This window comes from Chiloscyllium punctatum, chromosome 24 (genome assembly GCF_047496795.1).
Source record: "Chiloscyllium punctatum isolate Juve2018m chromosome 24, sChiPun1.3, whole genome shotgun sequence".
In the NCBI taxonomy this organism is placed as follows: domain Eukaryota; kingdom Metazoa; phylum Chordata; class Chondrichthyes; order Orectolobiformes; family Hemiscylliidae; genus Chiloscyllium; species Chiloscyllium punctatum.
The window spans coordinates 41,652,501-41,677,059 of record NC_092762.1 but is presented as its reverse complement, the minus strand read 5'-3'; the positions used below and the strand labels follow the sequence as shown (position 1 = coordinate 41,677,059).

Genomic DNA, 24,559 nt, shown 5'->3' with positions numbered 1-24,559 from the left:
ATCCCCTGGTCTTTCCTTGCAGCCTTTCTTAAATAATGGCACAACATTAGCCACCTCCCCCCCCATGCCCCGCCCCAGTTCTCCTGTACCTCACCCGTGGCTGTCGATGACATAAATATCTCGGCTAGGGGCCTGGCAATTTACTCCCTAGCTTCCCACAATGTCCTGGGATACACTTGATCGGGGATTAATCTACCTATCTGTGTTTTCAAAGCTTCAGCACCTCCCCTTCTGTAATGTGGCCTGTTTTCAAGGCCTCACTATTTATCTCCCCAAGTTTCCTAGTTCCATGTCTTTCTCTACAGTAAATGTGGCTGCAACACATTCATTTAAGATCTCACCCATCTCCTGTGGTTCTACAAATAGGTGGTCTCACTGACCTCTAAAGGGGGCCTGTGCTCTTCCTAGTTACTCTTTCCCCTGGAATATAGTTGTAATCTCTTTGGATTCTCCTTAACCTTGTCTGCTAAGGTTAACGTTTTGCCTTGCTCTTCACACACTAACAGGAACAATGCTGTCCCTGAACTCTCATCATCTCGGTTTTGAAAGCCTCCCACTTGCCAGGCGTCCCTTTACCTGCCAACAGCCTCTCCCAGCCGACTTTAAAAGTTCCTGACAAATACCATTAAAAGATATGAAAGGGATCTGAGGGGCAACTTTTTCACACAGGGGGTGGTCCGTGTATGGAATGAGCTGCCAGAGGAAGTGGTGGAGGTGGTATAATTGCAACATTTAAAAGACATTTGGATGGGTATATGGACAAGAAAGGTTTGGAGGGATATGGGCCAAATGTAGAGAGGTGGGACCAGGTTAGTTTCAGAAAGCTGGCTGGCATGGACAGGTTAGACTGAAAGGTCTGTTTCTGTGATCTGTGACTCTATGACTCTGTGACCTTGTGATTCAAAGGTCACATGGCGCCCATTCCCTGTGTGCTGCTTAGAGATCCCACCAATCAGAATCGCGATTAGCTGCTGCTGAATGTGTGTGATATCCAGGTGCCACCACTAACAGCGAGTGAATGGTTCAGTCTCACTGCATTGTGAATTGGTTTGTTCCCTTACTTTCCCAGCCCCACTCTGGGACCGTGCTGTGACTCCTGGTGTGAACTGGTGCCCTTGGGTCAGCGCTGCAGGAATGAGACCGAGTGCAACTTTGAGAGCCATTGTGATGGAGTGAGCACTGCCTGCCCCAATCCCCTTCCCAAAGCCAACTACAGCCTCTGTAACCAGGGAATGCGTCTGTGCCTGAATGGGGTAAGTGAGACCACTCTCACTCCAGCTCACTGGAATATCAGTAAGGCCTTCTCAAAGACTCAAGGACTGTATTACTGAAACCGCTCCTGGTAGTTCTTCATTCAGTGAAAGTGAAGGAAGAGTTTCTCATTACTGTCCTGCTCCCCTTCAAACACAACTCTCTGTGAGCGAGCCAGCTCTTCAGTCTCTGCAGTGCCCTGTCCCACCGTCGGGTTAGGATTCATCCTGGTCCTCCTGATTGGAGCTGGTTCCACCCCTCTTTCAGGATCGAAGCCAGTCGTTGAGTAAACACTGTCCTCATTTATCCAGTGGAATTAATTCTGACACTTATCTTAAATCTGTGTTTATTGATTATCTACTCTCCTACCACGGGGAAATATTTCTTCCAATTATATCCCCTGACAGTTTGAAACACAAGCCGCCCAATTTGTAACTTGGACAAAGTTGGATGTGCAGACAGAGTGCCTGGCCCTCCAGGGCAATGGAAACTGATTGGGGCCAATACTTTGACTGCAATGAGAGATTATTGGTGATTGGATGCTGTATCCTATATTCTGGATTAGTGGTGCTGGAAGTTCAGGCAGCATCCAAGTAGCTTCGAAATCGACGTTTCGGGCAAAAGCCCTTCATCAGGAATAAAGGCTCACTGCCTTTATTCCTGATGAAGGGCTTTTGCCCGAAACGTCGATTTCGAAGCTCCTTGGATGCTGCCTGAACTGCTGTGCTCTTCCAGCATCACTAATCCAGAATCTGGTTTCTATCATCTGCAGTCATTGTTTTTACCTTGCTGTATCCTATAGCCAGTCTTGATTAGATTAGATTGCCGACAGTGTGGAAACAGGCCCTTCGGCCCAACAAGTCCACACTGACCCACCCAGATCCATTTCCAGGAAGTGGGATGCACCCCTCATTTCCATCCTGAGCAGACTGGACACACATTTCTCTTGCAGTGCTGTCGCATTCCTGCTGCATTGCTGTCGCATTATTGCTGCATTGCTCCTGTGTGATCTGGGTATGCACGAACCTTCAGTAAATTCTTCTGTCTTCTTCCTGCCACGAAGAAAGACAAGAGTTGTAAATTCACCAGAGTCCTCACCAGGACAGAGTGAAGAAGACCGTTCTCTTTGGAGGGAGAAAGGGCTGAGAGGAGATTGGACTGAGGCTTTCAAAATTATTAACAGTTGTATACGGTAGATAGGGAGAAACCATTGTAAAAGGAACAACCGAGAGGAACAAAGATTGAACAAAACAAGAGTGATTTGTGAAGAAAATGTGTTTTTTTTAATAACAAGCAATTATGGTGTGGACTGTGCTGCCTGCATATGTACTGGAGGCAGGTTCAATTGAAGAGTTCAACAAGGCCATTGGTTGATTATTTACATAAAAGTGATGTTCGGGATAAAAAGGGAAAAGGCAGGAGATTGGCACTTGGTGATAGAACAGTGTAGCATGCCAGACAGAATGGCCTCCTTCTGCACTGTAACAAATCTGTGATTGTATTCAAAATGTGCTGACGCCAGAACCAAAAGGAATACATTCTGTGACATCGAGCGTGAATCGGAATTTATTTTAAATTCATCCACTGGATGGGACTATCGCTGCTTCGTATTAAATGCCCATCCGTAATTAGTCAACATTAATAGTCGTTAATAGTCAACATTTGCTGTGACTGTGGAGTCATAGAATCATAAAATCCCTACAACGGCCATTCAGCCCATCGAGTTTACACCGAGCCTCCTGAGAGCGTCCCACCCAGACCCATCCCCCCACCCTATCCCTGTAACCCTGCATTTCCCAGGGCTAACCCACCCAACCTGTACATCCCTGAACATTTCGGGCAATCTAGCACGGCCAATCCACCCTCAGCTGCACATTTTCGGACTGCAGGAGGAAACTGAAGCACCCAGAGGAAACCCCTGCAGACATGAGGCGAATGTGCAAACTCCACTCAGTCACCCAAGGGTGGAATCGAACCTGGGTTCCCTGGTGTTGTGAGGTGCTAACCACTGAGCCACCATGTCCCCCTTGTAATGTGGCAACATGTAGGCCAGACACGGTAAGATTTCCTGGCCTAAACGACATGACTCATTATCAGCAATGGTTGCATGGTTACCATTGGCGAGCTTTTTGTTCCTATTTTTTAACATGTTGAGTGCAAACGTTGCCACCTGTCATGGTCAGACTTGAACCCCTGTCCCAGAACGTTTACCTGGTGTTCGGGATTATGGTCGAGATTGTGGTGCTGGAAAAGCACAGCCAGTCAGGCAGCATCCGAGGAAGCAGGAGAATCAACGTTTCAAACATTCCTGAGCTCATTCCTGAAGAAGGGCTGATGTCCGAATTGTTGATCCGCCCGCTCCTCGGATGCTGCCTGACCTGCTGCGCTTTTCCAGCACCACGCTCTCGACTCTGATCTCCAGCATCTGCAGTCCTCACTTTCTCCCCATTCTGAATTAGGGTCCAGTGACATTGCCGCTACGTCATTGCCCCTTCCCTAAATGTGACTCAACTCCTGTCGTGATTAAGGCTGACACACCATTCATCCTCCAACCCCATTCCTTACAGCCCTTGCAGGTTGACCTATAATGACATCTGAACTCCCATGAGCCTTTGGAGTATCCCTGAGACCTGTTTACACAGCTGCAATACCCTGTCTTTGTAAAATCCTCCACCCACTGGGAACCTACTGGGGAATGTACTGCACCCCAACATAAAGTAATACCAATGACCTTTCCTTTCCAAGGTTGGGTTCCTGCTGGGTGGACCAGCATTTATTGCCCGTCCCCAGTTGCCCCTTGAGAAGGTGAGCTGCCTCCTTGCACTGCTGTGGTCCATACACCGTCCATGCACCCAGTGCCCAAATCGAAGCAAAAGGCTGTTGTTGCTGTCATCCTCAAATAACAACAGGAAACACTGGAGAAACTCAGCAGGTCATGGGACATTTGCAGAGAGAGAGATTTCTTGCCTTGGATGCTGGTAGATCTGCTGAACTTCACCACAGTTTGCATGAGACCCACAATGCTGTTCGGGAGGGAGTTCTCAAATTTTGACCCAAAAATCCTGTGGGTTTCGAGTGGATGGTTGTTTTTGACTGGTACGGATGTGATGGGCCGAAGAGCCTTTATCTGTGCTGTCGATCTCCATGACACTGAAGGGAGAAATGTGAACACATTGGTATCAAACTTCAAAGTTGACGCAAAATAATCAATTCTCATGAAATCTTTTACCATGGTTGGGGGATGGGAGACGAGAGGTCTGTGCCTCACTTCCTGCTTCACCGTTGTTAAATTCGCCGTGGACGCTGGTCAGCAAGTGCAAGGGAAACTGCTTAAAACGAAGGAATGTGGAGAATCAGAAAAGAGGTGAGGAGCAACTGTTCGTGTAGAGGTGACTGGGATTACTTCCTCTGTGGAGAAAGTGAGGACTGCAGATGCTGGAGATTACAGCTGGAAATGTGTTGCTGGAAAAGCGCAGCAGGTCAGGCAGCATCCGAGGAGCAGGAGAATCAACGTTTCGGGCAGGAGCCCTTCATCAGGAATCCTCTGCTCCCAGTACCTTTAGAGATGGTGCTCAGGGTATTGGGATATGGAAATTCTGAGAGGATGTTCCCAGTGGTTGGAGGATTTTACGAAGGGCAGCCTATTGCAGCAGTAAACAGGTCTCAGGAATACTCCAAAGGCACAACCTGCAAGGGCTGTAAGGAATGGGGTTGGAGAATGAATGGTGTGTCAGCCTTTATCACGACAGGAGTCGAGGAGTTTTGCTGTAATTATGTGCAATCTTGCTGAGACTGCTTCTGGACTATTAAGTGCAGTTTTCCCTAAGGAAAGGATATGATTTTTCAGAATGAGGGAGTGATTCACCAAAAGATTCCTGGGGTGGTGATACAGTCCTGGGATGAGAGATTGAAGAGATTGGACTATCATTAGTCCTAGAGTCATAACAATGCAGAACAGACCCTTCAGCCCATTGAGTCTGCACTGACAAACTAGTATTCTCTCTGGTTTAGTAGAATGAGAGGCAATCCCATGAAAACATGGATAGACAGAGTAGATGCAGAAACAACGGTTCCTCTGCCTGTACACTGATCACATCATAGAACATAGAACATAGAAGAATACAGCGCAGTACAGGCCCTTCAGCCCTCGATGTTGCGCCGATCAAAGCCCACCTAACCTACACTAACCCACTATCCTCCATATACCTATCCAATGCCCGCTTAAATACCCATAAAGAGGGAGAGTCCACTACTGCTACTGGCAGGGCATTCCATGAACTAAGTGCAAAGGACTCAGCCCAGAACAATATTCAGCCAGAGATCTATCTCAGTCTCCTCCAGTGGTCCCCAGCATTACAAATCTCCACCATCTGCAAACCTCACTTCCCCCCAGCATTACAAATCTCCACCATCTGCAATCCTCACTTGCCCCCAGCATTACAAATCTCCACCATCTGCAATCCTCACTTCCCCCCAGCATTACAAATCTCCACCATCTGCAATCCTCACTTGCCCCCAGCATTACAAATCTCCACCATCTGCAATCCTCACTTCCCTCCAACATTACAAATCTCCACCATCTGCAATCCTCACTTCCCCCTCAGCATTACAAATCTCCACCATCTGTAATCCTCACTTCCCCTCAGCATTACAAATATCCAGCATCTGCAATCCTCACTTCCCCCCCAGCATTACAAATCTCCACCATCTGCAATCCTCACTTCCCTCCAACATTACAAATCTCCACCATCTGCAATCCTCACTTCCCCCTCAGCATTACAAATCTCCACCATCTGCAATCCTCACTTGCCCCCAGCATTACAAATATCCACCATCTGCAATCCTCACTTCCCCTCAGCATTACAAATATCCACCATCTGCAATCCTCACTTCCCCCCAGCATTACAAATATCCACCATCTGCAATCCTCACTTCCCCTCAGCATTACAAATCTCCACCATCTGCAATCCTCACTTGCCCCCAGCATTACAAATCTCCACCATCTGCAATCCTCACTTCCCTCCAACATTACAAATCTCCACCATCTGCAATCCTCACTTCCCCCTCAGCATTACAAATCTCCACCATCTGTAATCCTCACTTCCCCTCAGCATTACAAATATCCAGCATCTGCAATCCTCACTTCCCCCCCAGCATTACAAATCTCCACCATCTGCAATCCTCACTTCCCTCCAACATTACAAATCTCCACCATCTGCAATCCTCACTTCCCCCTCAGCATTACAAATCTCCACCATCTGCAATCCTCACTTGCCCCCAGCATTACAAATATCCACCATCTGCAATCCTCACTTCCCCCCAGCATTACAAATATCCACCATCTGCAATCCTCACTTCCCCTCAGCATTACAAATATCCACCATCTGCAATCCTCACTTCCCCCCAGCATTACAAATATCCACCATCTGCAATCCTCACTTCCCCCCAGCATTACAAATATCCACCATCTGCAATCCTCACTTCCCCTCAGCATTACAAATATCCACCATCTGCAATCCTCACTTCCCCTCAGCATTACAAATCTCCACCATCTGCAATCCTCACTTCCCCCCCGAGCATTACAGATCTCCACCATCTGTAATCCTCACTTCCCCCCAGCATTACAAATATCCACCATCTGCAATCCTCACTTCCCCCCCCAAGCATTACAAATCTCCACCATCTGTAATCCTCACTTCCCCCCAGCATTACAAATATCCACCATCTGCAATCCTCACTTCCCCTCAGCATTACAAATATCCACCATCTGTAATCCTCACTTCCCCCCCCGAGCATTACAAATCTCCACCATCTGTAATCCTCACTTCCCCTCAGCATTACAAATCTCCACCATCTGTAATCCTCACTTCCCCTCAGCATTACAGATCTCCACCATCTGTAATCCTCACTTCCCCTCAGCATTACAAATCTCCACCATCTGTAATCCTCACTTCCCCCCCCGAGCATTACAAATCTCCACCATCTGTAATCCTCACTTCCCCCCCAGTGTTGCCTGATATCAGTCTCCTGCCACGGTGTGATATCAAGAAATCGTTGGAGGCACAGGATACTGGAACGGCAATGGGCCCTGCTAACATTCTGGTAATAGTACGGAAGACCTATGCTCCAGAATTTTCCGGTCCCCTTATCCAGGTTGTTCCAGGACAGTTACAGCCCAACAAGGTGGAAAGTTAGCCCAGGTAGCTCCTGTGCATAAAAAGCAGGACAAATCCAACCCGGCCAATTCTTGCCCCATCAGTCCACTCGCGATCGTCAGTCAAATGGTGGAAGGTGTTATGAACAGACGCAGCACCTGCTCAGCAATAACCTGCTCAGTGACGCCCAGTTTGGGTTCCCCCTGGGTCACTCAGCTCCTGACCCCATTACAGCCTTGGGTCAAACATGGAGAAGAGAGCTGAATTCCAGAGGGGAGGGGAGGGGAGAGGGACATCAAGGCTGCATCCGACCGAGTGTGGCATCAAGGAGCCTTAACAAAAAGGAGTGACTCAGTGGCTCAGTGGTTAGCACTGCTGCCTCACAGCGCCAGGGACCCGGGTTTGAGTCCCACCCTTGGGTGTCTGTGTGGAGTTTGCACATTCTCCCCGTGTCTGCGTGGGTTTCCTCCTGGTGCTTCAGTTTCCTCCCATAGCCCAAAGATGTGCAGGTTATGTGGATTGGCCGTGCTAAATTGCCCATAGTGTTAGGTGCATTAGTCAGAGGTAAACGTAGGGGGGGGTGGATCTGGGTGGGTCGGTGTGAACTTGTTGGGCTGAGTGGCCTGTTTCCACACTGTCGGGAATCTAATTAAAACTGGAATCACTGGGCATCAGGGGGGTAAACTCTCTGGTGGTTAGATTCATACCTGACACATCGGAAGATGACGGTGGGAGTTGGAAGTCAGTTATCTCAGCCCCAGGACGTTCCTGCAGGAGTCCCTCAGGGTAGTGTCCTGGGCCCCATCCCTCTGACATAAGGTCAGAAGTGGGGATGTTCGCCAATGATTGCACAATGTTCAGCACCATTCGTGACTCCACAGATTCTGAAACAGTCCATGTTCAGATGCAGCAAGATCTGGACAATATCCAGGCTTGGGCTGACAAATGACAAGTAACATTCACACCACACAAGTTCCAAGCAATGACCATCACCGATTAGAGATAATCTAACCAATCCCCAATGGTGTTACCAACACGGAATCCCACACTATAATATCTTGAGAGTTATCATTGACCAGAAACTTAACTAGACTTGCTATATACCCACAGTGGCTACAAGAGCAAGTCAGAGGCTAGGAATACTGAGTAAGTCAGCTCCTGACTTCTCAAAGCCTGTTCACCATCTACAAGGCACTTGCCTGGATGGGTGTCGCTCCAGCAAGAAACTTGACACCATTTAGGACAACACCCACCCCCTCCACCACTGACACAGATGCACTGCCGAAATTCACCAAAGACCTTCAGATGGCACCTTCCAAACCTACAACCACTTCCATCTAGCATGTCGAGGGCAGCAGAGACCTGCAAATTCCCCTCCAAGCCACCCACCATCCTGACCTGGAAATATATCGTTGTGTCCATCGAGTCGCTGAATCAAAATCCTGGAATTCCCCCCAAAGGGCATTGTGGGTCAACCTTTAACATATGGACTGCAAAAGCTCAAGAAGCATACCCACCTTGTCAAGGCCAATGAGGACTGAGCAGAAAATCCCTGGCCCAGCCAGTAACCCCCATGTCCCTCCCCCACCCCACCCCGCTCCCATTTATCTCTCCACCCTCTCAGCTCACAAGCCTCATTCTTGATGAAGGGCTTTTGCCCGAAACGTAGACTCTCCTGCTTCTCGGATGCTGCTGCGCTTTTCCAGCACCCCGCCCTCGACTCTGATCTCCAGCACCTGCAGTCCTCACTTTCTCCTTTCCTGAAGAAGGGTTATAGCAGAAGTGTCAGAATTCTCCACCTCCTGGCTTGCTGTGCTTATCCAGCCTTACATGTCTTTCCCAGCTAGCAGGGACACGACGGACTGAGTGGTCTCCAGTATGCGGTGACTGGCTATCATTCAGTCACTCTGCGAGCAATAAAAAGTTGCCCATCTGTGTAACGGCTTCCAACGTTTAACGTCTCAGATAGCTGCTGTGTGAGACTTGATGGATTGGATCACTTGTTCCCCAATGTCATTCCTGCATTGATTGCCCTCCGTGTTTGTCCAGCGATGCACCGAGTCCCTGTGTGCGAGGTACAACCTGGAGCAGTGCAGCTCCCTCAGCCAATCCAGCGAGGAGGCGTGTCAACTCTGGTGCCAGAGGGCAGGTACGTGGCTCAGGGGTGGGGACGGGGGAGGGCGAGTGGGCGAAGAGGGGGAGGGACGGGAAATGTCAAAGAGGAGGAGATGGGTTGGAAGAACGCAGAGGCAGGAATGGATAAGGGAGGGACAGGGAAGGAGGGGTGAAAGGGTCGGGGTGGGTGGGGGGGGGGGAGAGGGATGGTACCTGAGAGATTTGGGGAGTGGACGGATTGGGGGTGTGAGTGACAAAGAGGGGACAGGAAGTGATTGGGAAGGGGGAGTAATGAGGATGGAGCAGTGAAAAGGGGGGGCAGTGAGGAAGGGTCGTTTCAGGGGTAGTGAGTTGGAGGGCGACTGAGGGGAGGGAACTGAGGGTAAAGGGGAGTGAAGGGGGAGTGAGAGGAGAGGGGGAGTGAGGTGGGTGATGGGGGAGGGGGAGTGAGAGGGGTGGGGGTGAGAGGGGTGGGAGAGTCAGGTGGGTGATGGGGAGGGGGAGTGAGGGGGGAAGTGGGTGATAGGGGTGGGGGAGCGAGAGGGCTGGGGGTGAGATGGGAGGGGGAGTCAGGTGGGTGATGGGGAGGGGGAGTGAGGGGGGAAGTGGGTGATGGGGGAGGGGGAGTGAGGGGGGTGGGGGTGAGAGGGGTGGGGCAGTGATGTGGGTGATGGGGGAGGGGGAGTGAGGGGGGTGGGGGTGAGAGGGGTGGGGCAGTGATGTGGGTGATGGGGGAGGGGGAGTGAGAGGGGTGGGGGTGAGAGGGGTGGGGCAGTGATGTGGGTGATGGGGGAGGGGGAGTGAGAGGGGTGGGGGAGTGAGAGGGGTGGGAGAGTCAGGTGGGTGATGGGGGAGGGGGAGTGAGGGGGGAAGTGGGTGATGGGGAGGGGGAGTGAGAGGGGTGGGGGAGTGAGAGGGGTGGGAGAGTCAGGTGGGTGATGGGGGAGGGGGAGTGAGGGGGGAAGTGGGTGATGGGGAGGGGGAGTGAGAGGGGTGGGGGTGAGAGGGGTGGGAGAGTCAGGCGGGTGATGGGGGTGGGTGAGTGAAGGTGGAGCAGAACTGAAGGGGGAGTGATAGTGTGATGGAGTGGAGGTTTGGGGGGGTGATAGTGAAGGAGAAGGGGAGTAAGGGGGAGGGGTCATGAGAGAGTGGCAGGGAGGGGGAAGAAGGGGGACTGAGGGGAGAGTGATGGGGGGGAAGAGACAGGATGGGATAGTGGGGGGGGAGGAGTAGTGAGGGATTGTGAAGGGGCAACGGGACTGAGGAGGGGGTGCTGGGTGTTGAAGTATAATGAATCTTGCTGTCGATTCATTTTTTTCTTTTTTTCTTTTTTTTTCCATTTTTCTTTTTTTATTACCCCCCCCCCCACACACCCGCCTAACTGCGGTAGTGCTTTATTTTCCCCAGCGCCCATGGTGTGTGTGTGCAGGTGTGAGACACAGTGAGAGACACAAGATGCACGAATCTTTATTCAATTTCCACCACCAGGAAGATAGGAAACACCCGAGTGGCCAGTGACAAGCAGTGCCCTTCACATCGAAGGGCAATGCTGTGTGAAGGGGGGATGATGACGATGTATTTACTGAGCGATAGCTTGTTTGGATTTGAAGGTGTAAAGTCTCAGTTCGATCAGCTGGCCAATCAGATCTTGTCATGAAAAGTTGGGTTTTTCAATAGACCCCTGCCCTATTAACTCGGTGACAAAGCTGTCATTTTCTGATTAGATTAGATTCCCTACAGTGTGGAAACAGGCCCTTCGGCCCAACCAGTCCACACTGACCCTCCGAAGAGTAACCCACCCAGACCCATTTCCCTCTGACTAATGCACCTAACACTACGGGCAATTTAGCATGGCCAATTCACCTGACCTACACATCTTTGGATTGTGGGAGGAAACCCATGCGGACCCAGGGGGGGAGGGAATGTGCAAACTCCACACAGACAGTCGCCCAAGGCAGGAATCGAACCCAGGCGCCTGGTGTGGTGAGGCCGCAGAACTAATCACTGTGCCACCAGGCCCCTGAATTAATGGCTCTCAGTGATCAATCTCGAAATCAAACAGGGAGGGTCGTCCCGCAGTCAGACTCAGACTGTCACATCTCAGCTTTGTCCAGGAGAGAATCCTGGAGCTGGCGAGGTCAAAGGTCAATTATTTCCGTCCAGTTGGGGGCCAGTGGTGTGTTGGGGCCATCGATTCAGGGCAGTGTCTGTGTACTGCTAAAGAGCGGTTGTGGGATTAACCCTTTTGACGTTCTGTGCCGAGCAGCCTCTGAAAGTAGTGCCAATCTACTGAGGGGAGACTTGAGCAATTTGCAGAAATTGGTCCTCAGGTTGGGAGTGGCGGGGAGGGAGCGAAGTTGGGAGGATGTTGAAATTGCCTTGGAAATTCTGATGCTGATGTTCGAGATCCTGAGCAGTGGCACTGGGAGGAATAGCCCTTTCGATATGGTCTCCCTTGGGGGGGGTCAGAGTGTTACTGTAATCAATGTCCTGGTTGGGGGGCATCTTACAGTTGGCTAACCTGAGGGCTGAGGGGTCAGGGCCAGCCTCCACTGTGGAGCCTCTGTGTGATTTATCCAAATGTCCCACAACATTGTGCTCTCAGCCTTGTGTATTGTGTGCAGTTTCAAGTTACAAATCACCCAACCCCAGGTTATAGTCCAACAGGTTTATCTGTAAGCGCTAGCTTTCAGAGCACTGCTCCTTCATCTCACACAGGGCACCTCATACCTTCAAGGCATTATCTGGGCCGACAGGACACCCAGTGTCAAAGTTCACTTGAGAATGTAACTATTAGAAAACGTTTGTGATTTACATATGAGAGAATTGAAACCAACATGGTCATTCTAAAAGATGAGATACTTAACAAACAATCCAGGTCCTTTTCAATATCTAATTGGAGTTTGCACGTTCTCCCTGTGTCTGCGTGGGTTTCCTCCGGGTGCTCCGGTTTCCTCCCACACTCCAAAGATGTGCAGGTCAGGTGAATTGGCCATGCTAAATTGCCCGTAGTGTTAGGTAAGGGGTAGATGTAGATGTAGGGGTATGGGTGGGTTACGCTTCGGCGGGGCGGTGTGGACTTGTTGGGCCGAAGGGCCTGTTTCCACACTGTAAGTAATCTAATCTAATCTAATCTAATATATAATTTCAGTTACATCACACTGTAAACTTTTGCTCTAAATTCCGTGCCTTACGATCTTACAGTCCACGGCCACCTGATGAAGGAGCGTCGCTCCGATTAAACCTGTTGGACTATAACCTGGTGTTGTGTGATTTTTAACTTTGTCCAACAGCGGCATCGCCAAATCATGTGCAGTTTTTTTAGATTAGATTACTTACAGTGTGGAAACAGGCCCTTCGGCCCAACAAGTCCACACTGACCCGCCGAAGCGCAACCCACCCATACCCCTACATCTACATTTACGCCTTACCTAACACTACGGGCAATTTAGCATGGCCAATTCATCTGACCTGCACATCTTTGGAGTGTGGGAGGAAACCGGAGCACCCAGAGGAAACCCACGCAGACACGGGGAGAACGTGCAAACTCCACACAGTCAGTCACCTGAGGTGGGAATTGAACCCAGGTCTCCAGCGCTGTGAGGCAGCAGTGCTAACCACTGTGCCACCGTGCCGCGTTTTGGTCTCATCATCTGAGGAAGGTCATGCTTCCTAGAAACGTTCACCAGACTGATTCCTGGATTTCCAACAACTAACTGTACGCTCAGCCTTCCACTTCTGCGATTGAGAATTTCAAAGATTCACATCTGTCAGCGGGAAGGGGAATTCTCTCCTTTCAGTTCCAGAAGGCAGATGGAATTAGAAACCTGGAATTCACCTCGTGACTGACTCTCTGGTACTATCAGACAACAGTAAAGATTAATGACATCCTAAACTGCAATGCCAAGTGGTTAGACAGCGTGTGTTCCTGAAACTGTTTAGAGAAGAAACTATTTTAATTGTTTGTGGTGGTTTAGTCCCTGAGGAACCCATTCCAGTGACATAGCCCTTAACAAAACACATCTGTGTTTGCAAAGCCCCAGTGGATTCACTGATAAACACTGTGTTTAACTAGAGCCTCCCTGTGGTATTTCTCCTCAAACTTGCTGCTACTTCAGTAAAGATTTGGCAGATTGAAACATCGATTCTCCTGCTCCTCGGATGCGACCTGACCCAGCTGGGCTTTCTCGGCGCCACGTTCTTGACTTGAGATTGTTTGATAGACAACCAAACAGCAAGCCATTCCTTCATCTTCTGCTCGCCCCTTTGCTGAAGCTTCCCCAGATGCCAACCAAGGCACCAGTGTGATCTCAGTTCGATCTCAGGAGATCCAGGCCCTTCGCTATCCAGTGCTGTCACACCCACCGACCACACAGCCTTTAATTACTGCAATGAGTCACTTGATCTACTCACGACAGATTGGGCGGGGAATTGAAAGGTGCTGCGCCAACTTTCTCGCGTGTGACACTGGTGGGATGGTGACTAATTCAGGAGGGGAGCCCAATCTCACTCCCAGGACATGGGCATCGCTGGCTGGGCCCAGCGTTTATTGCTCGTCCCTAGTTGCCCCTTGACAAGGTAGTGGTAAGCTGCCATCTTGAAGTGCTGTAGTCCATGTGCTGTAAGTGGACCCTCAAACCTGTGAGGGAGGAAATTCAGGGATTTTCATAGAATCATAGACTCCCTACAGAGCAGACAGAGGCCATTCAGCCCATTGAGTCGGCCCCAGCCTTCCGAAGAGCGCCCCACCCCTACATTAAGCATGGCCAATCCACTTAACCTGTACATCTTTGCATTGTGGGAGGAAACCTGTGCACCCGGAGGGAACCCACGTGGACACAGGGAGAATGTACAAACTCCACACAGACGGACAGACTCCCAAGACATGAGTTGAACCCAGGTCCCTGGTGCTGTGAGGCAGCAGTGCTAACCTTGCTGCCCTTTTGACCCAGTGACAGTGAAGGAACAGCGATATACAGGGAGTGACTTGGAGAGGAACCACAACCATTATCCTATGGGTCAGGTGTGACTCCAGCCAGCAGAGAGTTTTCCACCTAATTCCCAGTGCTTCCAGTTTTGATGGGGCTCCCTGACATGGTTGAAAGCCGCCTCGATGTGAAAGACTGACGCTCTCAGCTCCCCTCTGGAATTCAGCTCTTTTGTCCATGTTTGAGCCAAGGCTGTCAGGAGCTGAGGGGACCTGGCAGAACCCAACTGGGCGTCACTGAGCAGGTTATTGCTGAGCAGCTGCTGTTTGATAACCCTGCTGGTGACACCTTCCAGCACTTTACACATGACAGAGAGTAGACTGAGGGAGAGTAGACTGATGGAGAGTAGACTGATGGAGAGTAGACTGAGGGAGAGTAGACTGATGGAGAGTAGACTGAGGGAGAGTAGACTGAGGGAGAGTAGACTGATGGAGAGTAGACTGATGGAGAGTAGACTGATGGAGAGTAGACTGAGGGAGAGTAGACTGATGGAGAGTAGACTGAGGGAGAGTAGACTGAGGGAGAGTAGACTGATGGAGAGTAGACTGAGGGAGAGTAGACTGAGGGAGAGTAGACTCATGGAGAGTAGACTGATGGAGAGTAGACTGAGGGAGAGTAGACTGATGGAGAGTAGACTGATGGAGAGTAGACTGAGGGAGAGTAGACTGATGGAGAGTAGACTCATGGAGAGTAGACTGATGGAGAGTAGACTGAGGGAGAGTAGACTGATGGAGAGTAGACTGATGGAGAGTAGACTGAGGGAGGGTAGACTGATGGAGAGTAGACTGATGGAGAGTAGACTGATGGAGAGTAGACTGAGGGAGGGTAGACTGATGGAGAGTAGACTCATGGAGAGTAGACTGAGGGAGTGTAGACTGATGGAGAGTAGACTGAGGGAGAGTAGACTCATGGAGAGTAGACTGAGGGAGAGTAGACTGATGGAGAGTAGACTGATGGAGAGTAGACTCATGGAGAGTAGACTGAGGGAGAGTAGACTCATGGAGAGTAGACTGAGGGAGAGTAGACTGATGGAGAGTAGACTGATGGAGAGTAGACTGATGGAGAGTAGACTGAGGGAGAGTAGACTGATGGAGAGTAGACTGATGGAGAGTAGACTCATGGAGAGTAGACTGAGGGAGTGTAGACTGATGGAGAGTAGACTGAGGGAGAGTAGACTCATGGAGAGTAGACTGATGGAGAGTAGACTGAGGGAGAGTAGACTAATGGAGAGTAGACTGAGGGAGAGTAGACTGATGGAGAGTAGACTGATGGAGAGTAGACTGATGGAGTGTAGACTGAGGGAGAGTAGACTGATGGAGAGTAGACTGATGGAGAGTAGACTGAGGGAGAGTAGACTGAGGGAGAGTAGACTCATGGAGAGTAGACTGATGGAGAGTAGACTGAGGGAGAGTAGACTGATGGAGAGTAGACTGATGGAGAGTAGACTGAGGGAGAGTAGACTGATGGAGAGTAGACTCATGGAGAGTAGACTGATGGAGAGTAGACTGAGGGAGAGTAGACTGATGGAGAGTAGACTGATGGAGAGTAGACTGAGGGAGGGTAGACTGATGGAGAGTAGACTGAGGGAGGGTAGACTGATGGAGAGTAGACTGATGGAGAGTAGACTGATGGAGAGTAGACTGAGGGAGGGTAGACTGATGGAGAGTAGACTCATGGAGAGTAGACTGAGGGAGTGTAGACTGATGGAGAGTAGACTGATGGAGAGTAGACTCATGGAGAGTAGACTGAGGGAGAGTAGACTGATGGAGAGTAGACTGATGGAGAGTAGACTCATGGAGAGTAGACTGAGGGAGAGTAGACTCATGGAGAGTAGACTGAGGGAGAGTAGACTGATGGAGAGTAGACTGATGGAGAGTAGACTGATGGAGAGTAGACTGAGGGAGAGTAGACTGATGGAGAGTAGACTGATGGAGAGTAGACTCATGGAGAGTAGACTGAGGGAGTGTAGACTGATGGAGAGTAGACTGAGGGAGAGTAGACTCATGGAGAGTAGACTGATGGAGAGTAGACTGAGGGAGAGTAGACTAATGGAGAGTAGACTGAGGGAGAGTAGACTGATGGAGAGTAGACTGATGGAGAGTAGACTGATGGAGTGTAGACTGAGGGAGAGTAGACTGATGGAGAGTAGACTGAGGGAGAGTAGACTCATGGAGAGTAGACTGAGGGAGAGTAGACTGAGGGAGAGTAGACTCGTGGAGAGTAGACTGAGGGAGAGTAGACTGATGGAGAGTAGACTGATGGAGAGTAGACTGAGGGAGAGTAGACTGATGGAGAGTAGACTGATGGAGAGTAGACTGATGGAGAGTAGACTGATGGAGAGTAGACTCATGGAGAGTAGACTCATGGAGAGTAGACTGCGGGAGAGTAGACTGAGGGAGAGTAGACTGATGGAGAGTAGACTCATGGAGAGTAGACTGAGGGAGAGTAGACTGATGGAGAGTAGACTGAGGGAGAGTAGACTCATGGAGAGTAGACTGATGGAGAGTAGACTGAGGGAGAGTAGACTAATGGAGAGTAGACTGAGGGAGAGTAGACTGATGGAGAGTAGACTGATGGAGAGTAGACTGATGGAGTGTAGACTGAGGGAGAGTAGACTGAGGGAGAGTAGACTGAGGGAGAGTAGACTGATGGAGAGTAGACTGAGGGAGAGTAGACTCATGGAGAGTAGACTCATGGAGAGTAGACTGATGGAGAGTAGACTGAGGGAGAGTAGACTGAGGGAGAGTAGACTAATGGAGAGTAGACTGAGGGAGAGTAGACTGATGGAGAGTAGACTCATGGAGAGTAGACTGATGGAGAGTAGACTGAGGGAGAGTAGACTGATGGAGAGTAGACTGATGGAGAGTAGACTCATGGAGAGTAGACTCATGGAGAGTAGACTGATGGAGAGTAGACTGAGGGAGAGTAGACTGATGGAGAGTAGACTGATGGAGAGTAGACTCATGGAGAGTAGACTGATGGAGAGTAGACTGAGGGAGAGTAGACTGATGGAGAGTAGACTCATGGAGAGTAGACTGATGGAGAGTAGACTGAGGGAGAGTAGACTGATGGAGAGTAGACTGATGGAGAGTAGACTCATGGAGAGTAGACTGATGGAGAGTAGACTGATGGAGAGTAGACTGATGGAGAGTAGACTCATGGAGAGTAGACTCATGGAGAGTAGACTCATGGAGAGTAGACTGAGGGAGAGTAGACTGATGGAGAGTAGACTGATGGAGAGTAGACTGAGGGGGAGTAGACTCATGGAGAGTAGACTGAGGGAGAGTAGACTGATGGAGAGTAGACTGATGGAGAGTAGACTCATGGAGAGTAGACTGAGGGAGAGTAGACTGATGGAGAGTAGACTGATGGAGAGTAGACTGAGGGAGAGTAGACTGATGGAGAGTAGACTCATGGAGAGTAGACTGAGGAAGAGTAGACTGATGGAGAGTAGACTGAGGGAGAGTAGACTGATGGAGAGTAGACTGAGGGAGAGTAGACTCATGGAGAGTAGACTGAGGGAGAGTAGACTGATGGAGAGTAGACTGATGGAGAGTAGACTCATGGAGAGTAGACTGATGGAGAGTAGACTGATGGAGAGTAGACTCATGGAGAGTAGACTGATGGAGAGTAGACTGAGGGAGAGTAAGCTAATGGAGAGTAGACTCGTGGAGAGTAGACTGAGGGAGAGTAGACTGAGGGAGAGTAGACTGATGGAGAGTAGACTGAGGGAGAGTAGACTGAGGGAGAGTAGACTGAGGGAGAGTAGACTCATGGAGAGTAGACTGAGGGAGAGTAGACTGATGGAGAGTAGACTGATGGAGAGTAGACTCATGGAGAGTAGACTGAGGGAGAGTAGACTGATGGAGAGTAGACTGATGGAGAGTAGACTGAGGGAGAGTAGACTGATGGAGAGTAGACTCATGGAGAGTAGACTGAGGGAGAGTAGACTGATGGAGAGTAGACTGAGGGAGAGTAGACTGATGGAGAGTAGACTGAGGGAGAGTAGACTCATGGAGAGTAGACTGAGGGAGAGTAGACTGATGGAGAGTAGACTGATGGAGAGTAGACTCATGGAGAGTAGACTGATGGAGAGTAGACTGATGGAGAGTAGACTCATGGAGAGTAGACTGATGGAGAGTAGACTGAGGGAGAGTAAGCTAATGGAGAGTAGACTCGTGGAGAGTAGACTGAGGGAGAGTAGACTGAGGGAGAGTAGACTGAGGGAGAGTAGACTGATGGAGAGTAGACTGATGGAGAGTAGACTCATGGAGAGTAGACTGAGGGAGAGTAGACTGAGGGAGAGTAGACTGAGGGAGAGTAGACTGATGGAGAGTAGACTCATGGAGAGTAGACTGATGGAGAGTAGACTGATGGAGAGTAGACTGAGGGAGAGTAGACTGAGGGAGAGTAAGCTAATGGAGAGTAGACTCGTGGAGAGTAGACTGAGGGAGAGTAGACTGATGGAGAGTAGACTGATGGAGAGTAGACTGAGGAAGAGTAGACTGATGGAGAGTAGACTGAGGGAGAGTAGACTGAGGGAGAGTAGACTGACGGAGAGTAAGCTAATGGAGAGTAGACTCGTGGAGAGTAGACTGAGGGAGAGTAGACTCATGGAGAGTAGACTGAGGAAGAGTAGACTGAGGAAGAGTAGACTGATGGAGAGTAGACTGAGGGAGAGTAAGCTAATGGAGAGTAGACTCGTTGAGAGTAGACTGAGGGAGAGTAGACTGAGGGAGAGTAGACTGATGGAGAGTAGACTGATGGAGAGTAGACTCATGGAGAGTAGACTCATGGAAAGTAGACTCATGGAGAGTAGACTGATGGAGAGTAGACTGAGGGAGAGTAGACTGAGGGAGAGTAGACTGAGGGAGAGTAGACTAATGGAGAGTAGACTGAGGGAGAGTAGACTGATGGAGAGTAGACTCATGGAGAGTAGACTGATGGAGAGTAGACTGAGGGAGAGTAGACTGATGGAGAGTAGACTGATGGAGAGTAGACTCATGGAGAGTAGACTCATGGAGAGTAGACTGATGGAGAGTAGACTGATGGAGAGTAGACTGATGGAGAGTAGACTGATGGAGAGTAGACTGAGGGAGAGTAGACTGATGGAGAGTAGACTCATGGAGAGTAGACTGATGGAGAGTAGACTGAGGGAGAGTAGACTGATGGAGAGTAGACTGATGGAGAGTAGACTGAGGGAGAGTAGACTGATGGAGAGTAGACTGATGGAGAGTAGACTGATGGAGAGTAGACTCATGGAGAGTAGACTCATGGAGAGTAGACTCATGGAGAGTAGACTGAGGGAGAGTAGACTGAGGGAGAGTAGACTGATGGAGAGTAGACTGAGGGGGAGTAGACTCATGGAGAGTAGACTGAGGGAGAGTAGACTGATGGAGAGTAGACTGATGGAGAGTAGACTCATGGAGAGTAGACTGAGGGAGAGTAGACTGATGGAGAGTAGACTGATGGAGAGTAGACTGAGGGAGAGTAGACTGATGGAGAGTAGACTCATGGAGAGTAGACTGAGGAAGAGTAGACTGATGGAGAGTAGACTGAGGGAGAGTAGACTGATGGAGAGTAGACTGAGGGAGAGTAGACTCATGGAGAGTAGACTGAGGGAGAGTAGACTGATGGAGAGTAGACTGATGGAGAGTAGACTCATGGAGAGTAGACTGATGGAGAGTAGACTGATGGAGAGTAGACTCATGGAGAGTAGACTGATGGAGAGTAGACTGAGGGAGAGTAAGCTAATGGAGAGTAGACTCGTGGAGAGTAGACTGAGGGAGAGTAGACTGAGGGAGAGTAGACTGATGGAGAGTAGACTGAGGGAGAGTAGACTGAGGGAGAGTAGACTGATGGAGAGTAGACTCATGGAGAGTAGACTGATGGAGAGTAGACTGATGGAGAGTAGACTGATGGAGAGTAGACTCATGGAGAGTAGACTGAGGGAGAGTAGACTGATGGAGAGTAGACTGATGGAGTGTAGACTGAGGGAGAGTAGACTGATGGAGAGTAGACTCATGGAGAGTAGACTGAGGGAGAGTAGACTGATGGAGAGTAGACTGAGGGAGAGTAGACTGATGGAGAGTAGACTGAGGGAGAGTAGACTCATGGAGAGTAGACTGAGGGAGAGTAGACTGATGGAGAGTAGACTGATGGAGAGTAGACTCATGGAGAGTAGACTGATGGAGAGTAGACTGATGGAGAGTAGACTCATGGAGAGTAGACTGATGGAGAGTAGACTGAGGGAGAGTAAGCTAATGGAGAGTAGACTCGTGGAGAGTAGACTGAGGGAGAGTAGACTGAGGGAGAGTAGACTGAGGGAGAGTAGACTGATGGAGAGTAGACTGATGGAGAGTAGACTCATGGAGAGTAGACTGAGGGAGAGTAGACTGAGGGAGAGTAGACTGATGGAGAGTAGACTCATGGAGAGTAGACTGATGGAGAGTAGACTGATGGAGAGTAGACTGAGGGAGAGTAGACTGAGGGAGAGTAAGCTAATGGAGAGTAGACTCGTGGAGAGTAGACTGAGGGAGAGTAGACTGATGGAGAGTAGACTGATGGAGAGTAGACTGAGGAAGAGTAGACTGATGGAGAGTAGACTGAGGGAGAGTAGACTGAGGGAGAGTAGACTGACGGAGAGTAAGCTAATGGAGAGTAGACTCGTGGAGAGTAGACTGAGGGAGAGTAGACTCATGGAGAGTAGACTGAGGAAGAGTAGACTGAGGAAGAGTAGACTGATGGAGAGTAGACTGAGGGAGAGTAAGCTAATGGAGAGTAGACTCGTTGAGAGTAGACTGAGGGAGAGTAGACTGAGGGAGAGTAGACTGATGGAGAGTAGACTGATGGAGAGTAGACTCATGGAGAGTAGAATCATGGAGAGTAGACTGATGGAGAGTAGACTGAGGAAGAGTAGACTCATGGAGAGTAGACTGAGGGAGAGTAGACTGATGGAGAGTAGACTGAGGGAGAGTAGACTGATGGAGAGTAGACTCATGGAGAGTAGACTGATGGAGAGTAGACTGATGGAGAGTAGACTGAGGGAGAGTAGACTGATGGAGAGTAGACTGATGGAGAGTAGACTGAGGGAGAGTAGACTCATGGAGAGTAGACTGAGGGAGAGTAGACTGAGGGAGAGTAGACTGATGGAGAGTAGACTGAGGGAGAGTAGACTAATGGAGAGTAGACTGATGGAGAGTAGACTGATGGAGAGTAGACTGAGGGAGAGTAGACTGATGGAGAGTAGACTGATGGAGAGTAGACTGAGGGAGAGTAGACTGATGGAGAGTAGACTGACGGAGAGTAGACTCATGGAGAGTAGACTGAGGGAGAGTAGACTGATGGAGAGTAGACTGAGGGAGAGTAGACTGATGGAGAGTAGACTGATGGAGAGTAGACTGACGGAGAGTAGACTCATGGAGAGTAGACTGAGGGAGAGTAGACTGATGGAGAGTAGACTGATGGAGAGTAGACTGAGGGAGAGTAGACTGATGGAGAGTAGACTGAGGAAGAGTAGACTCATGGAGAGTAGACTGAGGGAGAGTAGACTGATGGAGAGTAGACTGATGGAGAGTAGACTGATGGAGAGTAGACTGATGGAGAGTAGACTGAGGGAGAGTAGACTCATGGAGAGTAGACTGAGGGAGAGTAGACTGAGGGAGAGTAGACTGATGGAGAGTAGACTGAGGGAGAGTAGACTATTGGAGAGTAGACTGATGGAGAGTAGACTGATGGAGTGTAGACTGAGGGAGAGTAGACTCATGGAGAGTAGACTGAGGGAGAGTAGACTGATGGAGAGTAGACTGATGGAGAGTAGACTGACGGAGAGTAGACTCATGGAGAGTAGACTGAGGGAGAGTAGACTGAGGGAGAGTAGACTGATGGAGAGTAGACTCATGGAGAGTAGACTGATGGAGAGTAGACTGACGGAGAGTAGACTGAGGGAGAGTAGACTGAGGGAGAGTAGACTGAGGAAGAGTAGACTGACGGAGAGTAGACTGATGGAGTGTAGACTGAGGGAGAGTAGACTGAGGAAGAGTAGACTGAGGGAGAGTAGACTGAGGGAGAGTAGACTGAGGAAGAGTAGACTGAGGAAGAGTAGACTGATGGAGAGTAGACTGAGGGAGAGTAAGCTAATGGAGAGTAGACTCGTGGAGAGTAGACTGAGGGAGAGTAGACTGAGGGAGAGTAGACTGATGGAGAGTAGACTGATGGAGAGTAGACTCATGGAGAGTAGACTCATGGAGAGTAGACTGAGGGAGAGTAGACTGATGGAGAGTAGACTCGTGGAGAGTAGACTGAGGGAGAGTAGACTGAGGGAGAGTAGACTGATGGAGAGTAGACTGATGGAGAGTAGACTCATGGAGAGTAGACTCATGGACAGTAGACTGAGGAAGAGTAGACTGATGGAGAGTAGACTGAGGGAGAGTAGACTGAGGGAGAGTAGACTGAGGAAGAGTAGACTGAGGAAGAGTAGACTGATGGAGAGTAGACTGAGGGAGAGTAAGCTAATGGAGAGTAGACTCGTGGAGAGTAGACTGAGGGAGAGTAGACTGAGGGAGAGTAGACTGATGGAGAGTAGACTGATGGAGAGTAGACTCATGGAGAGTAGACTCATGGAGAGTAGACTGAGGAAGAGTAGACTGATGGAGAGTAGACTGAGGGAGAGTAGACTGAGGGAGAGTAGACTCGTGGAGAGTAGACTGAGGGAGAGTAGACTGAGGGAGAGTAGACTGATGGAGAGTAGACTGATGGAGAGTAGACTCATGGAGAGTAGACTGATGGAGAGTAGACTGAGGGAGAGTAGACTGATGGAGAGTAGACTCATGGAGAGTAGACTCATGGAGAGTAGACTGATGGAGAGTAGACTGAGGAAGAGTAGACTCATGGAGAGTAGACTGAGGGAGAGTAGACTGATGGAGAGTAGACTGATGGAGAGTAGACTGATGGAGAGTAGACTGAGGGAGAGTAGACTGAGGGAGAGTAGACTGATGGAGAGTAGACTGAGGGAGAGTAGACTCATGGAGAGTAGACTGAGGGAGAGTAGACTGATGGAGAGTAGACTGATGGAGAGTAGACTCATGGAGAGTAGACTGAGGGAGAGTAGACTCATGGAGAGTAGACTGAGGGAGAGTAGACTGATGGAGAGTAGACTGATGGAGAGTAGACTGAGGGAGAGTAGACTGATGGAGAGTAGACTCATGGAGAGTAGACTGAGGGAGTGTAGACTGATGGAGAGTAGACTGAGGGAGAGTAGACTCATGGAGAGTAGACTGAGGGAGAGTATACTGATGGAGAGTAGATTGAGGGAGAGTAGACTGATGGAGAGTAGACTGAGGGAGAGTAGACTGAGGGAGAGTAGACTGCTGGAGAGTAGACTGATGGAGAGTAGACTCATGGAGAGTAGACTGAGGGAGAGTAGACTGATGGAGAGTAGACTGAGGGAGAGTAGACTGATGGAGAGTAAACTGATGGAGAGTAGACTGATGGAGAGTAGACTCGTGGAGAGTAGACTGAGGGAGAGTAGACTGAGGGAGAGTAGACTCGTGGAGAGTAGACTGAGGGAGAGTAGACTGATGGAGAGTAGACTGATGGAGAGTAGACTGAGGGAGAGTAGACTGATGGAGAGTAGACTGATGGAGAGAAGACTGAGGGAGAGTAGACTGAGGGAGAGTAGACTGATGGAGAGTAAACTGATGGAGAGTAGACTGATGGAGAGTAGACTCGTGGAGAGTAGACTGAGGGAGAGTAGACTGATGGAGAGTAGACTGATGGAGAGTAGACTGAGGGAGAGTAGACTGATGGAGAGTAGACTGAGGGAGAGTAGACTGATGGAGAGTAGACTGATGGAGAGTAGACTGATGGAGAGTAGACTCATGGAGAGTAGACTCATGGAGAGTAGACTGAGGGAGAGTAGACTGAGGGAGAGTAGACTGATGGAGAGTAGACTCATGGAGAGTAGACTGAGGGAGAGTAGACTGATGGAGAGTAGACTGAGGGAGAGTAGACTCATGGAGAGTAGACTGATGGAGAGTAGACTGAGGGAGA

General features: G+C 49.8%; 1 protein-coding gene across 2 annotated transcripts in view; it reads left to right on the top strand.

Annotated features, from left to right (window-relative positions):
• Positions 1–24,559, top strand: part of LOC140494480 (disintegrin and metalloproteinase domain-containing protein 10) — a 129,546-nt gene that overhangs the window by 84,219 nt on the left and 20,768 nt on the right. For both annotated transcript variants that reach the window (XM_072593697.1, XM_072593696.1), the window contains exons 12-13: positions 1,070–1,253; positions 9,456–9,555. In XM_072593697.1, coding sequence (XP_072449798.1) covers positions 1,070–1,253; positions 9,456–9,555 — 284 coding nt within the window. The remainder of the gene's footprint in view (positions 1–1,069; positions 1,254–9,455; positions 9,556–24,559) is intronic.